At 37.2% G+C, this 13,455-nt stretch overlaps 1 protein-coding gene across 1 annotated transcript in view; it reads left to right on the plus strand.

The window, feature by feature from the left end:
* Window positions 1-13,455, plus strand: part of LOC106880727 (ADP-ribosylation factor-like protein 15) — a 191,207-nt gene that overhangs the window by 126,663 nt on the left and 51,089 nt on the right. The window contains exons 2-3 of the mRNA XM_052971044.2: window positions 5,131-5,278; window positions 11,392-11,451. Coding sequence (XP_052827004.1) covers window positions 5,131-5,278; window positions 11,392-11,451 — 208 coding nt within the window. The remainder of the gene's footprint in view (window positions 1-5,130; window positions 5,279-11,391; window positions 11,452-13,455) is intronic.

Consider the following 13,455-nt stretch of genomic DNA (forward strand, 5'->3'; position numbering starts at 1 on the left):
GTATAAAAAGGGATGACCACTAAGTGGACATCCAATATGCTAGAAAGAGGTCATCAACGACCCAACCACAAAGAAAAATAATGTTCTCCAGAAAAAAAATTCAGCAAACACCAATTTTTTTTCTGGAGAACATTATTTTTCTTTGTGGTCAGGTCGTTGATGACCTCTTTCTAGCATATTGGATGTCCACTTAGTGGTCATCCCTTCTTATACGCATGTAATACAATTTACCTGAATTATCAGATTTTTTTTATATACTAGACCACTGGTTTTAAATTGAAATTAATATTCAATATATCACCCTCAGTATATATACAATTAAACCTTGGGAGAGGCATTATGCCGGTAATAAACACACTGGTGCGTGTGTTTATTACCGGCATAATGCCTCTCCCAAGGTTTAATTGTATTTCTTTCAACACACATATCCACATCAAGAATCTTGCACACGAAATACACATACGAAATATATATATATATATATATATATATATATATATATATATATATATATATATATATATATATATTAATGTATGTGTGTGTCCTTGTGTCTGTGTTTGTCACCCATCCACCTGCTACCATCTGACAACTGGTATTGGTTTGTTTACATCCCCGTAACTTAGCAGTGCAACAAAAGAGACCTATAGAATAAGTACCAGTCTTTAAAAAAAAAAAAGAAAAGAAACAAACCATAAGTACTGGGGTTGATTCATTTGACTAAAATATTCTTCAAAGCAATGCCCCCAGCAAGGCTGTACTCCAATGACTGAAGCAAGTAAAAGATAAAAAATTCAAGATGAAAGATATGTTTTTAAAAAAAAACTATTTTCTTCTTTCTATTTATAAAATCAAAGTGGTGACTGAAAATTTAACAAGTTGCTTGGTTTTAAATATCAAATGTTGCTAAAAATATATTGTATTTTTATTTAATTAATTATTTGGCTGTGTTTTTAGTGGATATATCCGAATAAACAAATCATATTCAAGATATATGGAAGTTAGAATTTGCTTTGAGCTCTATTTAAGATTAAAAAGTATTAACTATATACCTTGAGGAAAGTACTTCACATCTATGTTTACAAATGATGATGATGATGATGATGATGATGACCACCATCATCATCATTTAATATCAACTTTTCCATACTCGTATGCGTCAGATGGAATTTGTTCAGGCAGATTTTCTGAGGCCAGATGTCCATCCTGTTGCCAACTCTCACCTGTTTTCGAGCAAGTTTACATTTCCTTAGGGTCAGATATGTTTTGCATGGGAGACTGGAAACAAACAACATCACTTGTATAACAGTGAAACTCGTTTACAACCGTCACATGATGTCAAGACAAGAGTACACACACATGTGCACACACACACACACACACACACACGCACACACACACACACACACACACACTTTCACACATATACCTCTCTGTCTTTCTATATATGTACACACACACACACACATACTCTCTCACAATGGGCTTCTCTCAGTTTCAGTCTACCAGATCCCAGATACATTCACAAGGCTTTGGTTAACCTAAGGCTATAGTAGAAGACACTTGCTCAAGATGTCATGCAATAGCACTGAACGTAAGACCATATGGTTGGGAAGCAAGCACACAGCCATATCTGGGCCTAATACATACATACATACATACATACATACATACATACATACATACATACATACATACATACATACATACATACATACATACATACTTATGATGATGCTGCTGATGTTATATGTGTGTGTGTGTATAAAAAGCAATACAAAATTCAAAAAAAAAAAAATTAACTTTAATTGTTAGGGGTGAAATGATAACTCATTAGTGATGATTTCAAAACTGTAGTACTGCTGGCAAATCTGGGATGGTGCTACTGCCACTCTCACTGATGTCTTGGACTGTGTCAAAAGAGAGACTGCCTGAAGTTACTTTACTCTTCCTTACATTGAAGTACCTACTGTCACATATCACTCTCTGCCTTTTCTACCACCACTGTGTTGGCCTCTGCTCCTTAGAGCTGGGTGATTGGCTGAAATAGCCTGAAACCAGGACTGGTCTATTGGTTCCATCGCTAGGAGATGGTCCCCCCCCCCCCCCCCCCGCTTGCAATTTTATTGGATGCAGCTGTCCTCTTGGGGTTATGAAATCGCAGTAGAGTCTGCTTGAATGGACAGCCATGTTAAAGTGGCTACGAATATTATATATATATATATATATACGTATAAAAAGGGATGACCACTAAGTGGACATCCAATATGCTAGAAAGAGGTCATCAACGACCCAACCACAAAGAAAAATAATGTTCTCCAGAAAAAAAATTCAGCAAACACCAATTTTTTTTCTGGAGAACATTATTTTTCTTTGTGGTCAGGTCGTTGATGACCTCTTTCTAGCATATTGGATGTCCACTTAGTGGTCATCCCTTCTTATACGCATGTAATACAATTTACCTGAATTATCAGATTTTTTTTATATACTAGACCACTGGTTTTAAATTGAAATTAATATTCAATATATCACCCTCAGTATATATACAATTAAACCTTGGGAGAGGCATTATGCCGGTAATAAACACACTGGTGCGTGTGTTTATTACCGGCATAATGCCTCTCCCAAGGTTTAATTGTATTTCTTTCAACACACATATCCACATCAAGAATCTTGCACACGAAATACACATACGAAATATATATATATATATATATATATATATATATATATATATATATATATATATATATATATATATATATTAATGTATGTGTGTGTCCTTGTGTCTGTGTTTGTCACCCATCCACCTGCTACCATCTGACAACTGGTATTGGTTTGTTTACATCCCCGTAACTTAGCAGTGCAACAAAAGAGACCTATAGAATAAGTACCAGTCTTTAAAAAAAAAAAAGAAAAGAAACAAACCATAAGTACTGGGGTTGATTCATTTGACTAAAATATTCTTCAAAGCAATGCCCCCAGCAAGGCTGTACTCCAATGACTGAAGCAAGTAAAAGATAAAAAATTCAAGATGAAAGATATGTTTTTAAAAAAAAACTATTTTCTTCTTTCTATTTATAAAATCAAAGTGGTGACTGAAAATTTAACAAGTTGCTTGGTTTTAAATATCAAATGTTGCTAAAAATATATTGTATTTTTATTTAATTAATTATTTGGCTGTGTTTTTAGTGGATATATCCGAATAAACAAATCATATTCAAGATATATGGAAGTTAGAATTTGCTTTGAGCTCTATTTAAGATTAAAAAGTATTAACTATATACCTTGAGGAAAGTACTTCACATCTATGTTTACAAATGATGATGATGATGATGATGATGATGACCACCATCATCATCATTTAATATCAACTTTTCCATACTCGTATGCGTCAGATGGAATTTGTTCAGGCAGATTTTCTGAGGCCAGATGTCCATCCTGTTGCCAACTCTCACCTGTTTTCGAGCAAGTTTACATTTCCTTAGGGTCAGATATGTTTTGCATGGGAGACTGGAAACAAACAACATCACTTGTATAACAGTGAAACTCGTTTACAACCGTCACATGATGTCAAGACAAGAGTACACACACATGTGCACACACACACACACACACACACACGCACACACACACACACACACACACACTTTCACACATATACCTCTCTGTCTTTCTATATATGTACACACACACACACACATACTCTCTCACAATGGGCTTCTCTCAGTTTCAGTCTACCAGATCCCAGATACATTCACAAGGCTTTGGTTAACCTAAGGCTATAGTAGAAGACACTTGCTCAAGATGTCATGCAATAGCACTGAACGTAAGACCATATGGTTGGGAAGCAAGCACACAGCCATATCTGGGCCTAATACATACATACATACATACATACATACATACATACATACATACATACATACATACATACATACATACATACATACATACATACATACATACTTATGATGATGCTGCTGATGTTATATGTGTGTGTGTGTATAAAAAGCAATACAAAATTCAAAAAAAAAAAAATTAACTTTAATTGTTAGGGGTGAAATGATAACTCATTAGTGATGATTTCAAAACTGTAGTACTGCTGGCAAATCTGGGATGGTGCTACTGCCACTCTCACTGATGTCTTGGACTGTGTCAAAAGAGAGACTGCCTGAAGTTACTTTACTCTTCCTTACATTGAAGTACCTACTGTCACATATCACTCTCTGCCTTTTCTACCACCACTGTGTTGGCCTCTGCTCCTTAGAGCTGGGTGATTGGCTGACTGATCTCATACAATTTCTCCCTTTCTTCCCTTCTCATCAACCATAATATATCCTTCCTTGTGCAGGCCCTTCACTGACAACTATATCCTGTCCTTCTTCCTCTGGAATTCATTTACTTCACAGGTTATTCCTGCAGCTTTTGACATGAAACAGTTCACAAACACTAATAACATTGATCTTGTAGGAAAGAGGTTATACACCATTAGGTGTACTCCGCTTCCATACACTAAATTTCTTGAAGAAACAACGGAACGCAGATTCTGAACAACACAACAATATTTATTTACAGTGGAATTCGGCTCATGCTTGGAGGGAATTCGGTAGCTTGTCGCCTTTGGTTACTGAGACGCCGTCAATGAAGTTCGTGGTTATTTGTGTAGCTCTAGTGCTGGAATGTTGGAGAGAGCTCGATGGAACGTCTAGGCTCAACGAAGATCAGCGAACGAAGAGAGTGAGAAAAGGCGCCAAAGCTGGGTGTCGAACTCTACGCATGCGCATGAGACTCTTCCTGTATTCCTTCCAGAACTAGTCCCTGCGCATGCGTGGATAAAACTCCGGACATTGAACATATAACAGTCGTCTGCTATAGGTGTCACTACAATCTCATTATCTAGCAGAGCCCTGAAAGAAGATGAGATAAACACAGTCCTTCTTTCAAACCAAAACAATATAAAGGAACGTGTTTCATTGCATTTTTAAATGAACACTTCAATTCCATCTACATTGATTCAATTCCTCTAGCTCTCTCTTATTTTGTTCATTAGAAAAAATTGATAAATATCTTAATGACAGATTTGATGAATATCTTAATAATAACATATTTTTTTCTTGAACCTTGCAGTTTGGTCGTCGAGTTTGTTGTACCTGTCGTAGCCCACCAGAAAAGCCTGTATTTCAAGTGTTGTGTTTGGGACTTACTGGATCCGGAAAGAGTGCTATTATATATGCCTTAAGTAACGATTCTGTTGACAAATTGGAGCCTACAGTAGGTGAGTGTTGTTATTGGTTAGCCCAGGGGCATCATTGATTGAGCAAACCTATAATCAAAGTTGTTCCAGTCATGACCTTCCCCATCTTCTTGTATATCTATGATGCTTTATCTTTTAGATGTTTCAGTCATTGATGTTTAACCATACTGGGGTTATTGCCTTGGAAGGTTTAGTTGAACAAATGAACCCCAGTACTTATTCTTATTTAAAGTTTGGTAATTCATCTTCTGTTGATCTCTTTTTGCCAATCTGCTAAATTATGGGGGTGTAAACAAACCAACACCAGCTTGTCAAGTGGTGATGGAGGACAAACACAAGGATGCATGCGTGCACACACACACACACACACACACTCATACCTACATGACAGACTTCCACACAGTTTCTTATTCCTTTATTGCCCACAAGGGGCTAAACATAGAGGGGACAAACAAGGGATTAAGTCAATTACATCGACCCCAGTGCGTAACTGGTACTTAATTTATCAACCCCGAAAGGATGAAAGGCAAAGTCAACCTCGGTGGAATTTGAACCCAGAACGTAGTGGCAGACGAAATACCGCTAAGCATTTTACCCGGTGTGCTAACGTTTCTGCCAGCTCGCCGTCTTAGTTTCTGCCTATCAAATTCACTCACAAGTATTGGTTGGTCTGGAGCTATAGCAGAAGATACTTGCTCAAGGTTGCAAAGTGTTTTTCCTAACCACACAGCAATGCCTACTCCTGTATTGTATTCCCTTTTATTTATTTCCCTAACATTTTGAGAGACCACATAGAGGTTCCCTCATTGGTTTTTATAAAACTCATAATAGACTCTGAAATATTTCAATGTTAAGAATTTAAGCTGTAAGGGGTAGAATCTCTTCAGGGTTTTTGTTGTACAGAAAAATTCCTGGCTTTGGATAAAATAAAATATAGGAGGATCAGTTAATTATGATTGTATTCAACATATACCCGTCGCAGATTCACACACTTATTGCAGCAGTTGTTCAGTTTTTTTTTAGGCCCTCTAAAAGAACTCAGAAGGCTGGGCCTCCAACCAGGCCTTTTATGATACCCTTAAAGCTAGGAACTTTTCAGCACTCTCTCGTATATATATATAGTTGGCCTTGGCAGACTTCAGCCACATCTCTGCTGTATCCTTGGGATATTCTTTTGTTTGTAAAATTATGTTTCATCTGATGATTATAGTTTTTTCAATGCAGTAATGTTCTCTTTCTTCTCTGAAAAACAAACGTAAGAAACAGTTGTAATGAGCTGACAATTATCCCTCATATGTTATTATTCATTTGCTTATAATACACCAAGGGGATTTACAAATTGTCAGACACCCTAGAGTATACTAACAATGTATTGTTCAAAGAAACGTGTGATTTGGACCAGCCCCTAGGTACTAAATACTCATAGGGTTGGTTTTCTCTGTGTACACAATCAGAATATCCTATTTGATACTTACCAACCATAGACCAGAACCACAGTTTTATCCAACCCTACCTGGGGCATATCTCTTCAAGTACCTGATTCTATCTGAATCCTTATTTTACTCTCTCTCATCATCATCATCATTTAACATCCGCTTTCCATGCTAGCATGGGTTGGACGATTTGACTGAGGACTGGCAAGCCAGAAGGCTGCACCAGGCTCCAATCTGATCTAGCAGAGTTTCTACAGCTGGATGCCCTTCCTAACACCAACCACTCCGAGAGTGTGGTGGGTGCTTTTATGTGCCACCAGCACGAAGGCCAGTCAGGTGGTACAGGCAGTGGCCACGCTCAAAATGGTGTATTTTATGTGCCACCTGCACAGGAGCCAGTCCAGCGGCACTGGCAACGATCTTGCTTGAATTTCTTTACACGTGCCACCGGCACAAGTGCCAGGAAGGCTATGCTGGGCACTGGTGCCATCATGATACAGTGAGCTTCTTTTGGTTTCCATCTACCTAATTCATTTAGAAGGATTTGGTTGGCCTGCAGCTATGGTAGATGATACTCGCCCAAGGTGCCATGTAGTGGGATCGAACCTGAACCATGTAGTTGAGAAGTGAGCTTCTTAACTGCACAGCCATGCCAATACCTGTCTCTGAAATTTATGTCGAACTTCAAACAAATTTCTTTTGATATACAACTGTAGCCTGTTTGTGTTACGCCGAATGCATATGTACAATCCATTTGCTGTTGTTTAACTTCAGGTCAGTTCTGATTCAGTGGACCAATGATCAAAAGCGTTCCAGCTATGACTATTGGCGATCATCTAATGCGTCCTTGCTTTTTTTTTAAGTGGTATAATATAATTTGAAAGGCAGCAAGCTGACAGGATTGTTAGCACATTAGACAAAGCACTTAGAACATAATGAGCCAGAAGGAAAATGTCACAAAGTTCAAATCCTGCTGAGATAAACTCTACCTTTTCATCCATTTGGGATTGATAAAATAAAGTACCAATAAATTAATTGGGGTCAATGTAATTTGAACCCCGAAACAGGCTTCTGTCCTGTTCAAGGGAATGTTGTGATCTCAGTCACTTAATCTGTTATGGAAGCCAGAAAACCAGCCTTCTGAGTATTAGGGCTCAACGAAAAATATAGGAGAGGAATATTTGCTTAGTATTTCTAGCATGTCTTACAATCATGTAGAGGTCGTTTTGTTGGCTTGTACTCATCACCTGTTTTGTTAAGCATGATATTATGTCATGATAAGGTAAAGTGAAAGTACAGAAGCTGTCATACACCAGCCTCGTCATCCCATCATAAGCATGACTAAGGAAGAAGATGCTGGAAAGATCTTGTGCAGATTTAACCACTGGCGCTCTTTCTTCGACATAAACTGATATTAATCATGTACAGACATATACCTTGCTGTTAATTACATCTAATTGGTGTGATTTATTTATTTTTTTCCCTTCTTGTTTACATAACCTTATGTTGAATGCCGTCTTCTCAATACATGAATCAATATATTCATTCGAAAACATCAATAAAAATCACCGTTGTGTAAAATTAGATTAGAACATCAATTAAATTTTATAATAAAATAGAATTTTACTTTAGGAAGACAAAGAATCTAATGAAAACAGGGATGAAATTTACCAGAGTGACATTTAAATTGAGGCCATCGGATTTTTCTTTATTTAGTTTTTTTCTTTAGTTAGGCAGAGTTCTGTTTTTTGTCAGATGAGATATATAATCAGTTAATCAATATTTAGTATATTACCGATATATGTTTTATTATTGTTATTTCTGTTTAGCCCCGGGTCAGCCTTGATCAAGTAGACCTATGCTTTAAAAGCACCTCAGCCTTACTTTTATTTATTTATTTTGGAGTGGTTGTGAGGTAAGAAGTTTGCTTCCCAACCACATGGTTCCAGGTTCAGTTCCACTGCATGACACCTTGGGTAGGTGTCTTATATTATAGCTTCAGGCTGACCAAAACCTTGTCAGTGAATTTGGTAGGCAGAAACTGAAAAGAAGCTCATTGTATGTGTGTGTGTGTTGTCTTTGTGTCTGTGTTTGTTCCCTGTCATCTCTTACCAAGTGGTGTTGGTTTGTTTACATCCCTGTAACTTAGCAGTTCTGCAATGTGACTGATAGACTAAGTACCAGGTTTAAAAAAATTAAAATACATACTGGGGTCAATTTGATTGACTACAAATTCTTTAAGGTGATGCTCCAGCATGGCTGCAGTCTAATGATTGAAACAAGTAAAAGAAAAGAAAAGTTTATTCAGATTCATGCTTCTTTTTCATTATGGTAGGCCCTGATTAAAGGAAGATTTGAATGATGTTTATATCTGATTGAGTGATCACTTAAAGGCCCCCTTCATCAGATTGCATATTTATTTTCTTTTTGGAAAGATAAAAAGCAAGGATAGAAAAGGGTCACATTGGTAGGATTTGAACTCAGTACATAGAAACACAAAGCTAAACAGTCCATTACATCCAGTGAGGTACATTATAATTTCTGCTAAAACATCACCATGGCTTTTCTTAATTTAACATTTGGTTTTTATCAAAATCTGATTAGAGTTCAACTAATTAGTTTTTCTCCTGCTCTCTTCACACACACCTACAAACCGTATTTCGTTCATCTTCATCTTTCATCTATCCATCCTCCAATCAAAACACATTCTCATACATAACTTCTGAATCCTGCTTTCTATCTGCCCCTACAAATGTTCTGATATTTTCCATACCACCTTCTCTTTGACTTCAAGAAAGAAAGGAACCTTGACTCTCTCCCAGTCAGGAGATACACAGAACCCAACTTTACACAACCAGGTATTTTTAAATGTGCTCACCAACAAATTAATACCTGTCCTACATTAATGACAAGTGAAGGTGCATGGCTTAGTGGTTAGGGTATTTGGCTTATGATCATAAGGTCATGAGTTCAATCCCCCATGGCATGTTGTGGCTTTCAGCAAGACATTTTATTTTATGTTACTCCAGTCCACTCAGCTGGCAAAAGTGAGTAATATCTGCATTTCAAATGTCCAGCCTTGTCACATTCTGTGTCATGTTGAATCTCCCTAGAACAATGTTAAGGGTACACATGTCTTGTGGAATGCTCAGCTCAACTGGAACCCTTTTCATTGTAACCGATAGAGTGCCAGTTTACATCAACCTTTTAGCAGTTAAACAGGCCATATCTGGCCCAAATATTCCATCTGTTTTATGTCCAAACTGACCACGTCTGGCCTCTCACAGCTACCCTACAATGTCATCTAAAATAAACAATCACATCATCGAAATCTTGAAGTTATGTGATAATCCATGATTAATTCAAAACAATATGAATAAATAAGTATTACATTTTGACAAAATAATCTGAATGCTGGACGGTTAATGATGCTACAACCATCACCAGGTCTAAGTTACAGTATTACCTTACACCAAACTTCTGTTGTACATCTTCCAATTTCATATATTGCATCATCTGCAAACTTTGTGATACACTTTACATGACTGAGACAGGCTGTCACTTTGCTGGTCACTTCTGAGAGTACATTCAGGTTATGCTACAACATATGCCAGGCCAACCTGTCATCACCTACTTCAACACAATAAGCCATTCCATTATCCATATATAACTGTGTGGCATCTCTGCACAGCTTGGATTTACACACTCAAAGAAAGGGAAAGAATTACACTTCATATTTAAATTTGAGACCGTGGCACTTATGGAGTTAAATCAGTGATTCTCAGCCAGGCTTCATATGACTCTGAGGGGTCATATAAAATGTTGATGCAATGAATTACTTATATGACCTTTGTCAGCCATTCTCTAGCTATCTATTTAAAGCTGTATATGGCTATGGTGCGGCCACACTTAGAATTTGCAACACTGATCTGAAACCCCTATCTTGCTCAGGACATTGACCTCCTGGAAACTGTTCAAAGACATGCGAGCAAGTGAATATCCTCCATCAGGCATCTACCATACTCTGAATGCCTTGCTTTCCTGGGCATAGATACATTGAAGCTCCGATGTCTGGCAACTGACTTAGTAAACACCCACAAAATTATCAACCATTGTGCCAACAACCACCTTGAACACCTGTTTGAGCTCCATGTGTCTAACTAAAGGGAGATTTGGTTAGTATTTCTTGCTACTAGAGTGATCACTTAGAAATTCTATAAGTTACGACGATGAGTGTTCCAGTTGAATTGATCAATGGAACTCTCTGCTCATGAAATAAACATGCAAGTAGCTGAGCACTCTGTAGACACGCATGCCCTTAATGTAGTTCTCAGGGAGATTCAGCATGACACAGAGTGTGACAAGGCTGGCCCCTTTGAATTACAGGTACTACTAATTTTTTCTAGCTGAGTGGATTGAAGCAACATGAAATAAAGTGTCTTGCCCAAGAACACAACACTCCGTCAGGAATCAAACTCATGATATTACAATCATGAGCCAAATACCAAAACTGGTAAACCATGTGTCTTCACATGAATGTGTTATTGGAGGGATGGAAAGCAAAATTGATCTTGTTTTCATTAGATTCTTTGTCTTTCTAAAGTAAATTTCCATTTTATTGTAAAATTTAAATTAGATTTCATTAAATTTTTGTTTGAAATTGTTCAACATAAATTACTATTTTTGGTCTTTTTTTTATAGGTTTCCTTATTAAGCCTTTAGAATTCACTGATTGTATATTTGAAATGAAAGAACTGGGAGGTAAGTAAATATCTAAAATATAGAAAATTTCATTTATTTGTATTAAAAAAATTGCACTTTTTTAATAATAAACGTTGACACCCCCAATACCAATAAATAAATAAATAAATAACAAAATAAAAGATAAAGAAAAGGCCAATATTAATGAACTGCACCAGAAGTGGAAGAGCAGAATTGATGAACAAAGTGAATTCCTTATATTTTGTTTTAACCATTTTGTTACTGTATTTTTGCTGAAATGTATTGTCTTTGTTTCAATCAAGTTTGAAAATATTAGTAAATAACTTTGAAGAATTTAGTAAAATAACTTTACCAGTAAAATAACTTTACCATTATTAATCCTTCAGCATTCAGATTACTTTGCCAAATGTTAGGCTTATTTATTCACACTGTTTTCAGTTAATCATGCATTATTTTGTGGCTTTGTGGCTGAGCACTCTGTAGACACGCATGCCCTTAATGTATTGGGTTGTCCGGAAAGTTCGTGCTGATTTTTAAAGGAAAGAAAAAGGTCAATAAATACTTGCCATTACATTTTCAATCAACCAAATATGAACCATTTTGTTGCACAATGCATCTCCATCTTTCCTTTAACTTGAAAATACCCTCTTCCCAGAATTGAGGTGGTTTCATGGCAAATAAGTCAAAAGGTAAGCTACTATAAATCGGCACGAACTTTCTGGACAACCCAATAGTTTTCAGGGAGATTTAGTGAAGGCACATCACTCAGTGGTTAGAGCGTCGAGCTTACAATTGTGAAGTTGTGAGTTCGAATCCTGGACTGGACCTGGCTGCATGTTGTGTTCTTGAGCAAGACACTTTATTTCACGTTGCTCCACTTCACTCAGCTGTAGAAATGAGTTGCAACGTCACAGGTGCCAAACTGTATCAGCCCCTTTGCCTTTCCCTTGGATAACACTGGTGGCGTGGAGAGGGGAGGCCGGTATGCATGGGTGACTGCTGGCCTTCCATAAACAACCTTGCCCGGATTTGTGCTTGGGAGGGTAACTTTCTAGGTGCAATCCCATGGTCAATCATGACCGAAGGGGGTCTCAGCTCATTTTGTAGCTTTGAGATATTCTTGATATGATTGCTTATTTTTAGAATGACATTGTAAGGTAGGTGTAAGAGATCAGATTTGGCTGTGATCAACATAAAACAAGTAGTATATTTGGGCCTGATAGGGCTGGTTTAAATGCTAAAGGGTTAAGCTGGGGCTTAAGGTAGTGAATTGACAAAACTGTTAGCTCACTGGACAAAATGCAGAGCAACATTGTGTCCATCTGCAGTCAGATTCCACTGAGGTTGACTTTGCCTTTCATCCTCTCAGGGTCAGTAAAATAAGTACCAGTCAGGTACTGAGGTTGATGTAATTGACTTCCCCTCCCCTCAAAAATTTGAAATCATTTTTAAGCCGGTGTTTAGAACATAAATTAACATGAAATTTTATGGAAGATTGTAATTTGTATCACTATAAAGTTGGAAGTTTGCATCAGTGTGCTAGGGGCAGTCTTGGACAGTTCATTATCAAAAAGGTTAAAGATGTAGGTTAATGATGGTGGAAACACAAGGTGAGTAGATAGTAAGTCTGCTCTTGTTTGCAATCATTAAATTTCTTCAGTGAAGCAGAATGTACGATTGTGTGTGTGTGTGTCTGTATGTTTGTGCACATCCGTATATGTATGTGTATAAGAATATATATATAGCGTGGTCAAATGGTTAAAAAGTATGATTTGCAATCACAAGGTTGCGGGTTCAATCCTGTTGCCTGGCATTTTTGGGCAAATACTTTTTCCACAATCTCTGATCAATCCAAGCCTTGTGATTGAAATTGGTTGAATGGGAATGGCGTGGAAGGATTGTACTTGTAATTCAAAGGTCCAACTTTGTCACTCACTTTGTCATGCTGGTTCTGCCCGAGTATAATGCTATGTGACTGTGGAATAACCAACCACTTTCATGTTGAATCACAAAATAACATTCACTTTAATCTATAATCTATGA

This window comes from Octopus bimaculoides, chromosome 10, assembly GCF_046866305.1.
Source record: "Octopus bimaculoides isolate indiv1 chromosome 10, ASM4686630v1, whole genome shotgun sequence".
In the NCBI taxonomy this organism is placed as follows: domain Eukaryota; kingdom Metazoa; phylum Mollusca; class Cephalopoda; order Octopoda; family Octopodidae; genus Octopus; species Octopus bimaculoides.